The 12,781-nt window shown below is 45.6% G+C and overlaps 1 protein-coding gene across 1 annotated transcript in view; it reads left to right on the forward strand.

Annotated features, from left to right (window-relative positions):
• The window catches only part of LOC109969113 (transcription initiation factor TFIID subunit 4-like), a 25,372-nt gene that overhangs the window by 968 nt on the left and 11,623 nt on the right, over positions 1 to 12,781 (forward strand). Inside the window, exons 3-15 of the mRNA XM_020615790.1 lie at positions 2,039 to 2,205; positions 3,678 to 3,761; positions 4,209 to 4,379; positions 4,484 to 4,606; positions 4,696 to 4,785; positions 5,205 to 5,399; positions 6,297 to 6,372; positions 6,549 to 6,654; positions 8,205 to 8,374; positions 9,275 to 9,405; positions 10,263 to 10,388; positions 11,687 to 11,743; positions 12,279 to 12,392. Of these exons, the coding sequence (XP_020471446.1) occupies positions 2,039 to 2,205; positions 3,678 to 3,761; positions 4,209 to 4,379; positions 4,484 to 4,606; positions 4,696 to 4,785; positions 5,205 to 5,399; positions 6,297 to 6,372; positions 6,549 to 6,654; positions 8,205 to 8,374; positions 9,275 to 9,405; positions 10,263 to 10,388; positions 11,687 to 11,743; positions 12,279 to 12,392 (1,610 nt within the window). The remainder of the gene's footprint in view (positions 1 to 2,038; positions 2,206 to 3,677; positions 3,762 to 4,208; positions 4,380 to 4,483; positions 4,607 to 4,695; positions 4,786 to 5,204; positions 5,400 to 6,296; positions 6,373 to 6,548; positions 6,655 to 8,204; positions 8,375 to 9,274; positions 9,406 to 10,262; positions 10,389 to 11,686; positions 11,744 to 12,278; positions 12,393 to 12,781) is intronic.

Raw genomic sequence — 12,781 nt, forward strand, 5'->3', positions numbered from 1 at the left:
CCGCCTGGTGAGACAAGGATGACACGCCTACCCTGCTGGGTCACCTGTTGTTGGCTGCTGCTGTTCTGAAGGTTTTTCTGAATCCTCAAAGACTGAAAAAAATAATCATGTCTGCTGCAACATGAAACAATGAGTTGAATGATTGATTAGCTGATTCACAGGAAGGTAGTCATCTATTTTGATCATTGTTTGATTTGTCAAGCACAGAGTGATGTCCCGGCTTCTCAAACTAGAAGATCTCCTGCTTTCCTTTGTCACATCACTGTAAACTAAATATGTTTGGGCGTTTAGACCTTTGGTCAAATCAAACTAGATGTTTGAGAATACTGTGTTGAGCTTTGCAAAGCTGTAATTGCTATTTTTGGTGTTTTTTTTTTTTTTTGAAAATTAGTTGAAAAAATTTTCTGCAGGTTAATTGTTAATAAAAATAATTTAGTTTCAGCCCTGCAGGATTTATTTCTTAAGTTGTGACTTCTTATCCAGGGAGCGAGAAAAGACACACTTTGTTGTGCTTGTTGTAAAACACACATCACATTTTCTTTGACAATATGTCACTGATAAGAAAACTAAGTGCTGTATAATTTGAACAAGCACAAGTGTCGTTTCCAGCCAAAGTGTTTGTTTGGATCAGAAAAAAAGTTGAGGAAGAGTTAAAATGTTGTTTATGTTGCAGCAAACAGTCTTTGTTCATTCTGATGTTCAGAAGAGTCTTTGAGGATTCTGGAAAACGGTTCCAAACAGCAGGAAGTGATGGTGCATGTCCTTCCAGGTGTCTGACAAGGTATCTTCTGGTAAATCAAGTGCTGTGAATGTCATCGTGATACACCAGTGAGGCTCAGCTGGGCTAAAGGCTCCTCTGCCTGTTGCCTGGGGCTGAAATTAGGTAAAATATTTGTTGAGCTAAAACGGTCCTAGATCTCTCCGTGAGAGTCAGAAATTTAGGACTAAATTCTCACCAGGTATTGTGACCAGGTAATTGATCAGCTGTTTTGGTAAGTATTTGTTTTTGTTACATTTAAGAAGCAACATCATGTGGCTGCTGAAAATGTGAGGATTTGATGGTTTTCTGCATCACATGCGACAGTAAACTAAAGCTGTCACCTTGAGCTTTAGGAATTTGAGATGAGCATTTTTGTTTTTTTTCTGACATTTCACAGACCAATCATTTGATTATTTGATCAAGAAAATAACTGGAAGAGGACTCATTAATCAGTGTCACTGTGATTTGCAGTCCTGTCTATGACTTGCAGCTACAAAACAGCCAGTCAGAAAACACCATGAAATGATGCTGATACGCCTGCCAGCATCTGACACAGACTGAGACCAAGAATTATTAGATCATTTCACACTAAAAGGATGCAACTGGTGATTTAATATGTTGCTGTTACTCCCCACAACCTCTGTCCAGAGACCAGCGAACGTGGTGTCCTCACCGTAATGTGTGAGTCCCGACCCCGGTCCAGCTTATCGCTTTGTGCCATAGACCTCCATTGTTGTCCACTGGCTATTAAAACCCCCCAGTGAGCCACACCACTGCACTGGGGGGCCAGGTTCCCTCCTCAGGGAACATGGGAGGTCGTCTGTTTCCGACAACCAACTCCAACACGTTGCTCTGTGCAGGAGCTGGTGGAGCAGCTTGACCGGAGCAGAGACCAGCGGCTCTGTCTTGGCCTGTGGAGCTGCAGACGGGCCTCAGGATGACCGTTATCATCAGACCTCTGATAACTTTATAGAAGGGTTAATATCAGTGTCGTCTCATGGGAGGACAGTTTATTGTTGTTAAACTTTACGAGTCAGTTTTAAAGTCTTATTTCTGCAAGCTTCAGGACTGTCTATCATGTTGATATTCAACCAGCAAGTGTGCGAGTATTTCCTGTTGCCGTACACAGCTTCGGTAGAGCGAGCTGCCGAGCAGCTAAGAAGCACTTAGACACATTAGATGTGCCAGTGAACCAGGGCTCCGATCACATTTGTCAGGTGGCTGATCTTTGTCATGGTTTCATGTGAATGTACAGACAAGTGTTTCCTCCTCCTTCAGGTATGGTTCTGGTCCAGACAGAGACGGGGCAGCTGGTGATGGTCCCTCAGCAGGTGCTGGCCCAGGCTCAGGCCAAGATGCAGCAGAGCCAAACGGTGACCAACATTACCCAGAGACCTGCAACACCCATGGCTGGAGCCACCATCCGGGTCAGCACTGCCACTACGGTAGGTGTGGATAGTGATAGCTGAAAGGACAAACTACCACACAGTGACTAACAGAGCTTTGTCAGGGCCGGGTCTCCAAAGCAGTGTTAGGTCCCCTCTGTTGGAGGGAGGAAACATCCTCCTTCCAAACCAGATCCCCTCACTGTGTCCTCATCTGAATCTTCCTCTAGAGAAACCTCACCGTGTTCATGTTCTCCCACTGTTTAGCTTCTCCTCTCAGGCTGGGACTGAATCAGCTTCTGCAGAGCACAGGGACGTAGACGGCGTTTTCTACTACAACAACACAACAGCGCCATGGCAACTATACACAACAAAGGTGGCAACAGCTGTAGGCTTGAATGCTTGGATGATATAAACATAAAAATGCAGGATGGAAAGAGCATCCTGAATAAAACTAACAAAAATCTAAATACTAAAATATGCATTTTGTCAAAATACTGAGACTAAATCCAATTCAGGTGCCAAATTTAACACTGCACTACAGTGAAACGTGTTCACCTCCAGTGCTGTTCCATTTTTTATTATGATGTAAGCAGTTCGGGTACAGTTGACAACCTTACATGGTACAAAGAAGTAAAACAAAAGTCACTAACAACTAAAACAGTGTAACGTCCATATGAACCAGGCTTGACAACAGTTTCCAGGTCCCGACTGTGGTTGGTGACTGACAGCAACGGATTCTGTCTGTACAAAGGCAGAGCTGGGTCAGACTGTGTTACTGCTCCCTCTGAAGCATCAGGCCATGAACACAGGGAGTCAGAGCTGCTCAGGGTTTCACCCTGTAGCAGGAGAAGGAGCTACAAACGGCTCCAGGCTGTGGACAAGGACAGAACAGTGATGGACTGGCAGCACAGGGGCCAGACTTTCCAGGTGAGGAGTGAAAGCAGAGCAGCCGACAGTTGGGAACATCTTTGGAACATCTGCAGCAGGGCTGTCTGTCCCAGCTGTTTGGTTTCAGCTGGAGAGGGGACAACACAGGTGTGTTCACCTGTTGGATCACACAACAACAACTGGAAATATGGATGGGCTCTGAACGAGTTTTTTGTATACTTGTGTACAAATATACTTTACTTTATTTGGGCATCTTTGGTGCAAAATAGAGTTGCAGTAATTATAAAATAAATGAGTTATTTGAGGACATTTCTTTGTTTTCTGTCACATTAAACTGAATCCCTTTAGGTTCTGGACAAACCAAGACATCTTGTTTCATTTAAACATTCACTTTAGAAAATTCTATTGGACATTTTTTCACTCTTTCTGACTTCAGAGACAAAATGACTGGACAAGCAAAATAATCAGCAGGTTAATCGATAATCAGAAAAACTGTTAGTTGCAGCTCAAGTGTGAAATCGCAGAGAAAAACAAAGAAAATAATAACAAAATGGATCTGATTATCTCTGTGCACTTAAATGAGCTTTGACCTGCTGTGCTGCTTCGTGATGTCATCAGGTTTCCTTCTCTGTTGTCTCCAGGCTCCAGGTACGCCTCAGACCGTCCGCCTGTCCTCCCCTGCGCAGACCAGAATGGTTCAGTCCCCCTCCACCACCTCTGTACAGGTGTGTGTTTCCTGTTTCGAAAGTTAGAAACTGAGTGTTCTGAACCCTCAGCGCAGTGTGTTGTGTCTGGTAAACCTTCAGACTGATCAGATGTGTCCACATTTACACAGCGCTTTGTGTGGTTAAAGCAGAGGGGCTTCAGTTTAAACGTCCCTAAGCTGCCACCATGGGTTTGATGAACAGAAGCACCAGTCAGAGTAATTAGCTGAGGAGTTTTGATTGAAACTGAAGAGAAATCACATTCCCACTTCATGGTTGTGTTAAAACAAGCAGTGAAACAATACGCAGGGTTCCCACGTGTCCTGGACAAGCTGGCATTTTTAAAAACCAGTTTTCCAGTAATGGAGATAAATTGTACAATGTGCTACCATAGTGACTACAGTAATGTTTGGTAAAGCTGGTAGTTCTGCGGTTTCCGTCCCTGATGGTGTTGCTGTTTCCCACTAGGCCGTCACGGTGGCCCCCGGCGGTACAGCGGTGTCGGTGAAGATGACGACTCCTCAGAAGACCCCGACAGTGATCACAACAGGGGGGGCGCCTCTGGCCAAACCCGCCGGTGTCCCGTCTACCCCCATGACCAGCACGCCGCCCGCCGCCAGAGTCACAGTGGTGTCGCAGGTCAGGTCCAGTTCTGTCTTCACACTGTTTACTGAGCAGCTCAGTTCAGATGAAACCAGTGAAAGGCAGCTTGACCGATGTCACTGATGCCTTCGTCCCCACAGGAAATGCAAGAAAACGTGAAGAAATGCAAGAACTTCCTCGCCACTCTCATCAAGCTGGCGTCTCACAATTCCCCTTCTCCAGATACCTCCAAGAATGTGAAGTCCCTGGTGCAGGACCTACTCGTAAGGTGTTTTAGTGCATGAAGCTTCACCCGGGGGTCTCACCTCACTTCTACAGTTTAACTTGTGTGTTTGTGTGTGTTTGGATCCAGGATGCTAAGATTGAGCCGGAGGAGTTCACCACTCGGCTGCAGGCGGAGCTGAAGTCTTCCCCGCAGCCGTACCTCATCCCCTTCCTCAAGGTACCAGCTACACTACTTCACTTACTGCTGTTACTACCACTGCTGCGGGTGTTAGTGCTGCTAACAGATTTTCCCTTTTGTATTGTCTCAACTACAACACACGTCCTACACAGTAAAAAGCTTTCACTGCTTTTCATTCTGCTGTTATCAATACTTCTACTATTAGTACTAGGGCTACCATTGATCACTGTTCTCATTCTAAGCACACTTTTTCAGTTTATCTAAAAATGTCTTCAGACGTTTTCGAGAATCGAAGCACTGTAGATTGGAGTTGTTCCAGAATATTTCTGGGCTGTGGTACTGGTAGTGTTAAGAAGTCAGAGATCCGAGTACTTCTTCCACACACGTTTCCTCGGGGACTTCTCTTCCTTCAGTTCTGAATGATCTCTCTGCTGCTGCAATGTTGTGTTTTCCCACAGAAAAGCCTCCCTGCCCTGCGCCAGTCTCTGCTCAGCAGCCAGCAGTCTCTGATGACCGCCACCCCCAGCACCGCCGCAACTCCCCTGGCTGCCCCCAGCTCCGTCACCACCACCACCATCAGACCACAGCTGCCTACCAGTCCGGCCAGCAGCTCCATCAGACTGAACACACCGCTCACAAACACAGCAGCTCTGGTACGGTCACGGGTACAGGTCGGCTGAGCAGTTTGTGCTGACGGCCGGGCTTTAAAGGATGCAGCCGGTGATTTAGTTTGTCCAGAGATCAGCAGCACCAGTGAATGTGGTGTCCTCACTGTAATGTGTGTGATTCCAGACCCTGGTCCAGCTCATTGCTCTGTGCCTTGAACCTCCACTGTTGTCCACCAGCTACTAAACCCCCCCAGTGAGCCACACCGCTGCACAAAACGGCCAGCTGAATTAGATGTATTCAGGCGAATTAAATATTAGCACAGCTTCAGTAGAAAACGCACAATGAATGTTCACATGTAAAATCACAGTATGTCTTAAAGAAGATGATTCCAGTGGTGGTTAAGTCACTGCCCAACACCTGGAGCCTGAGAAAGAAGAAGCAACCCCTTTAAAATGTTTACTATCAGGAATAGTTATTACGTTTTATACTGACCATGAAGATGAGCAGTTCAGCTGGAGGAGTGCACACACAAACATCATAGAACCACTTTTCTCTAACATACAAATGAACACGAGTTCAGCCCTGTCATGAGTCAGATGGGTTGCCTTTCCTCACAGAGGGGAGAAATGCTCCTCTGACCTCAGAATCACAATGACTTCTAATCAGAGTTCACGTGGAGTTAGCAGCAGCAGAAGCTTCAGTCTGTTTCACTGGGGCACACCTGTGCACCGAGGCCCTGAACCTCTCGAAGTCAGTGAGAAACTCCTTAAATAGGAAACCTTTATCACTGGAAATGCTCGTACAAACTAACCTGGCAGAAAAATGCCACAGAGGATTATTAGAGGAACGCCAGACTGATCGTGTGTGTGTGTATGCAGCATGTGTTCACCAGAGCTAGCTGGCTGGCTGTTAATATTGGTAATGTCTTTCCTCTCCTCCAGGCTGTGGGTCGACCAGGAGTCCAGACTGTTCAGACTCGGACGCCTGTTGTCATCACTCAGACTCTCAGACCCCCAGGTGAGTCCAGCTGCACGTCACTCTGCACCACTAGATGGAAGAGATTCACCTTCTCAACATCAGCTCATGACAGCAAAGATTACTGGATTTCACGTTTTACTTAGTGTACAGATCTCCAGTTGTGGGGGGAAACGTCCGTTGGTTTTACTAATTTAAGCTAAATGCTTTGTTTTCAGCCACGCTCATGCGAGGACCCACAACCATTATCAGCAAAAGTCCGGTTAACCTGGCAGCTCCAGGCAGTCAGAAGAAACTCAGTGACCCAGGGGGCGGGACATTCAGGTGAACTATAAACTATCTGAAAAATCAACTGCGATCATGTTCTAGATCAGTGGGAGTGAACAGGAGAGTCGAGAGTCTGTGGGTCTTCATGTCAAACAGGAATCAGCAGAGATCAAAGTCCTGTGTGCAAGGCGTTCATCATTGGATTCATTTGCCACATTAAATAATTGGGACTTAAAGTCATTCAGAATTCGACAGTTATTAATATTCATGAGAAGACTACAGTATCTTGTCATTTTAAAGTGTTGGGCAGTTTACAGATGAGCCACCAGAGGGCAGCATGTGCACACAGACCCCAGCCTCTGTACTGTTGAATCAGCAGTCTGAACACAAACTGAACATTGTCAACTTCGTGAAGGAGTATTTACTGCAGGGCTGTTGGATTTGACTGACCTAGTTTGAGACAGGTGTTCCTTAAGCTGACACTGCCTTGGTAGACCTCATCTCTGTGTGGAGTATCATAGCAGCGTTTCTGCCGCGCTCCATCAGAGTTGATGCGATCTGCCCACACACACAGCTCAGTGCATCAGAGCAGGAAAGCAGAGGGTTGACTGCAAGTGCAGCTAATCCAGTTTGTCTCAGTTTTATAGAAATGCATTTCACATTTCGGATTCATAAACAGGGCTCTTAACTATCGTCACAGTCCCCCAGGAATTGGCCCAAAGTCGCCCTGAAATGAAAGTGGATTGTCCCAAATTCAGTTTTCTACATTATTTTTGTCAATTGTCTGTTATTATTTTCTGTCATTATTATGAAAATCATTCAAGGTGACCTTTAAAACATCATACAAATGATTAGATGATCGACCATCAAGCTTAAAAAGTTTGATGGCTCATTTGCTTGAGGAATTTGAAGCAAATGGAAAAGTATGAGTTTTGCTATAGTATGCTTACTTGGATTTACAGAAAATACATGCTTTATCAGTTCAAACCTAAGTGGAGCAGAACAAGACGGGGATGTTTGCAAAACAAGGTGATGTTGAGATTTGGGGGGTACATCCATCAGCTCCTCAGCGACCTCTGGTTACCCATAACACCCTTCTCTGTGTAGGTCTGCAAAGACGTTTACCTGTGTCTCTGCAGAAGCATAATTCCAGCTAAAGCCGGTGGATGAGTAGCTAAAGAATACTTGTACTTCATTCCTCATTTTCCCCTTTTCTAGCACCGGTTTGATTATGTAAACAACACACAGATATATAGACTTACGTTATGTTAGACTACAAAACCTATGAAGTCGCTGGTGTGGAGACCACATGATAGATATCGCTGGGCAAAACAATGTATTGTGACGTTTTTGATTTGATATATTGAATTTCAATATATTGTCTCATCCCTAGTAATGAAGCCCTTTGTGATCACAGCAAGGTTTTAGGATGTATGTGGAAATGTTTTTATCTCGACTGTGCAGTTTCAGCCAAACAGACTATAAACTGTTCTGGTAGCTCACGAGGAACCCGATGAATGCGCCTCAGCCTGAAGAAACCAGCAGAGTAGACACAGCCCTCCCTCTCCTCTCCTGCGTCTTAACCTCTCTGCTTCTCTTGCTCGCAGAGATGACGATGACATTAACGACGTGGCGTCCATGGCCGGTGTCAACCTTAATGAGGAAAATGCCCGTATCCTAGCAACCAGCTTGGAGCTTGTCGGCACAAAGATCCGCTCCTGTAAAGACGAGTCCTTCCTGCCCACCGGCCTGCTGCACCGCCGCATCCTGGACACAGGTAGCTTCACCTGCGTGGGGCTGGTGTCCGGCAGCATCTGGGAAAGTGGAGAGACACATTTCATGACTACTTCAGTGGCACGTTCACGGGTTCTCATAGATTCAGCAGATTGTTCTCTGAGCTGCATACATGTTTCATAACCCAGTCCAGACCTGAGTGGTCTCCACAGGGAGGCAGGAGGGTTAATGCTTTATTATGAATACATTTGGAGTTAAATATGGGACTGAAACCCACTAACATAGAACACCAGACTTACTGAAAGCAGAGTTCTGATGGTTCAGTGAACAGAATAAAACGCAGGGCGTGCTAGATCAGCAACGACCTGAAGGCAACAGACAAAGTCCACACACTGAGCTCCTAATAGTTTTAATGATGCAGCAGCAATGTTTTGATCTAAGAAAGATCTTTGTCAGGCATCGTCAAGCCACTAAACGGTGAGCAGAATCCGCCATTTAGACGGCTTTACAGACAAAGTGCTCATAGAAACTACAGAGACACAGAAGCCACTTCGCACAAATTACAAAAACAGAGTCAGGTTGGACGCTTAAAGACCACGTTTCAGATGCAGGCATCAGAAAGTGGATTTTATATCTCTACATAAGAGAAAACTGTTGAATGTGAAATCACTTGTTGAGCCACTAAAGACCGGACTGGGCTGTCCTAATGGTTCTTCCATGGTTCCCGACAATAACAGCTGGTTTTGTCTCTCAGCCGACTGCAGCCACATTCTCTCAGGCCTGTGCTCTCGACACAAACACATTACAACACAGAGCATTTTAGATTCATGACGTGTGGGAGTGTAGAAGTTTGAGGAGGTGGATGATGATCAGGGACCAGGTTTGGTGTGGAGGGGAGACGTAGCACCTTCAGATGCTGACACGTGTTGTTTCTGGCCTCCAGCGAAGAAGCTCGGTGTGACCGAGGTACCGTTGGAAGTGGTGAACTTCATCTCCCATGCGACCCAGTCCAGACTCCGCTCGCTGCTGGAGAAGGTTTCAGCTGTGGCTCAGCATCGTACAGACGGGGGAAAGGCAAGAACAGACACACTCACACTGATGTTAACCATTGTTTCTTACACAGAATGTCTGTAAGAGCACTAGATCCAGTTTCCTGACTTTTCTGTACGCTTTTGGTGGAATCATTATTATTATTATTATGCTACCAGCCACAGTGGTGATGGACCTTATCAGCTCAATAATTAGTCTGCCCAGCAGTTTTCTGCCATGTACCTGGGTCCAGGTCCTGTTAATTGATTTATTATATGATTATAATTGGTATGTACAGCTGTGTGCTAACCTTCATGGCTTCAGGGAGTATTCAGGCCGCCACTTTCTGCAGACTTTACTGTGTTGTAGATTTAACTGCAAAAGGACACGGTCTACACTCAGCAACACTCCACAAAGTGGAAACAGACTTTTTTTGCAAATGTCTTTAAAAAAGGTCTAAACTCAAATCTCACATGTACAACTGCATCAGAGCTTCACCTGTGGCACTTCATGGCGTGTTCAGGTGCTTCTTGTTTAAATGCTCCTTCAAATATGTCTTGAACTTGGCTGTCTGCCGTGAAGGAGTCTCAGCGCATTCACTGTAACTGTAGCTCATATTGTCTCTCTTCTGTGACAGATACGACCACGAGCAAAGTCTTAAACGCAACTCTGTGACCCCATAGACACAGACTCAGACTCAGAAGAATGGGAATAGTTAATGACATGGCACTGAAAACTTTCTGGGAGATTTTAACACCAGAGAAATCATTTTTATTCAACAAATAGCTTCTTATTTACATCCATTATTTTTTTAACCACAATTCACTGTGTTTAAGAGTAAGTTGGCACTAAATCCAGCTTTTCACTGTCAGTTGACTCTGGGCCTCGTCTTCCTCCATCAGGATGAAGAACTTTACGAGCAGACATCAGACGTTCGCACTCAGCTTCGTTTCTTTGAGCAGTTGGAGCGAATGGAGAAACAGAGGAAAGACGAGCAGGAGAGAGAGATGCTGCTGAAGGCTGCAAAGGTACAAACCCACACTCAAACACAAGGAGACAGGTGACAGATGAAATGCCGACCCAGCAGAGTCCCAGTGAGGTGCTGGGCCACCATGTGCCATCTGAGCAGCTACACCTTGACTCTGAACCCTCCTGGAGGGATGAACATGTTCTTCCATGTGGTGATTTAATGACGGTGGTGGAGACGCTGTCTAACACGTCGCTCCAACATCTCCCATAGCTGTTCCACTGGGCTGAGACCTGGAGACTGGGAGGGCCACAGTGTGTGGTTCACCCTGGTGCCTCTCAGATGGTGGCACCACCTTTGTTTTGCAACTTAATGCAGCAGACGTTGTATTTTTAGTAAATCATTTTATATTTTTATAAATACTCTTACCATCCAATGTGCATAGCCTGTATGTATAATGAAAATCGGAGACTGATGGAATACAATAAATAGGAAAATCATTTCTGGAACACGTTTCCAGCTCTATCTGCCTAATCATTGTAGCGCTTGTACCTAGTGATGGTGACACCGATGACGATGAAGATTAGGCTGTGAGCCAGCTGACTGTTATGGGTATGATCATAAATTCAGTTTGAAATGATCAGAGCATCAGTTTCAGAACAGGAGCAGGTTCAAAATACTGCACAGTAAAAATACAGTGAAAGCAAAGTGTTGTCAGCACAAAGGTGTTTGTTTAAGGTGGGCTTTCAATTTTTATATGTAGTTTAAATAATAATGTTGGCTCATAATTCTTTTCTTTTGCATTAAATATTAATGCCACTGATTTTCCATTTTAATAATCCCATTAGAAACTGTTTTGTTCAAAAATAATGCTGTTGCAGCTTGCTACTCAAGAATGTTAAGAGTATATATGAGGGAATGAAGCAATGTTAATTATGATCTTTGTTTATTCTCTTCATAAAGTAACAAAAACTACTGTTAAAGTACCAGCTTGATATCAGCAGTATCAGTAAGAGTAGGAGTACCGTTAACTTCACCCTGAAATTACCCTTATTCTGAAATGCCAACAAATACTTTAAAGGAAAAACAATTAAATATTTGAAATTTGCCTCCTCCACCAGCAGGTGATGAATTAGTATTTGAAAATGGAAAAGGAAATAGCTGAGTTGTCTCATCTTGGCCACTGCCTGAGGTTTACAGACTTTTACTGGGCAACGTTTCAGTTAGAACCAGAAGAGGTCGAATCACAGCTGGGCTTCAGGTCACAGTTCACCGTTGTTCAGAGCTGTGAGAGACGCCGCTGCTCACACGTTGTCGTATAACAACTGAAACCTGACCGATGTGTCTGTTCACCTCCAGAGCCGGGCCAGACAGGAAGATCCCGAACAGGCTCGTCTCAAGCAGAAGGCAAAAGAGGTATGTTTACTGTCTGTGTGTTTAAATGTCGCCTTCATATGAAGCTCTCACAGTTTGTCTGGTCCAGCAGGTCCATCAGCAGCTGACAAACTACACAGGTTAAAAAAAAGCTGGGCGTCGAAGTCGATTTGTATCCTTGGAAACTGTAGTGGACTGAGCTCAGAGCCCATTGATGCAGTCTGGCAGTAAATCCAACCTTTATGAACTGTATAGTCTCATTAATGTACACGGGGTGGACAAAACAGCAGAAACAGTCCTGAGAATACCACAGTCTACCTGAGCAGCAGCCCACAGTGATCACAGGTGCATCATCACCTAATGGAAGAGGGTTTACTGTTGGATTAGACTCTGTGTACCACAGCACAATATGCAGTAATAGAATACAATAACAGTGATTTGCTTCTACTCACCGTCGGTGTCCCTCAGCCCTGGATTAGCTAATTTGGGGCAATATCTTAAAAAGTACTATGAGCAGCAGCCATGAGCCCAGGCCACACGGCTGACGTTTGACACTGTGCTTTGTTTTCCTCCACAGATGCAGCAGCAGGAGCTGGCTCAGATGCGACAACGAGACGCAAACCTCACAGCCCTTGCCGCCATCGGGCCGCGCAAGAAACGCAGGCTGGACTCACCGGGAGGAAGCACAGAGGTAAGGCATCAGAAAGCCGGCACTGAACAGCCCCAGTCACGAGGCTGGCAGCTCCGTCCTGTTCAGGTGTTTTTGGAGATTCGCTCCAGCTCCTCCCATAGAGGCTGTCTGGTGTGTGGACAGGTGAAGGAGAGGCAGGCGGGAAAGATGCAGCCTTCTACCTGTAGTGTCGTGTTAGTAACTAGTAGTGTTGCACGATATACCGGTACTAGTATGGTACCGCGGTACTGAGGCATTTAAAATGGTACTATACTGCATTTGGATGGGACCGGTACTTGCAGCGCCGCCGCCTGTGCCCGCCCGCAGCGCCCGCCCGCAACAGAGGAAAACAGAGCAGGAAACAGCTTCCTCGTCCTCTGCTCACTGAGCAGCGTGGACTGGAGCAACAA

This window comes from Monopterus albus, unplaced genomic scaffold, assembly GCF_001952655.1.
Source record: "Monopterus albus unplaced genomic scaffold, M_albus_1.0 scaffold170.1, whole genome shotgun sequence".
Classification (NCBI taxonomy): domain Eukaryota; kingdom Metazoa; phylum Chordata; class Actinopteri; order Synbranchiformes; family Synbranchidae; genus Monopterus; species Monopterus albus.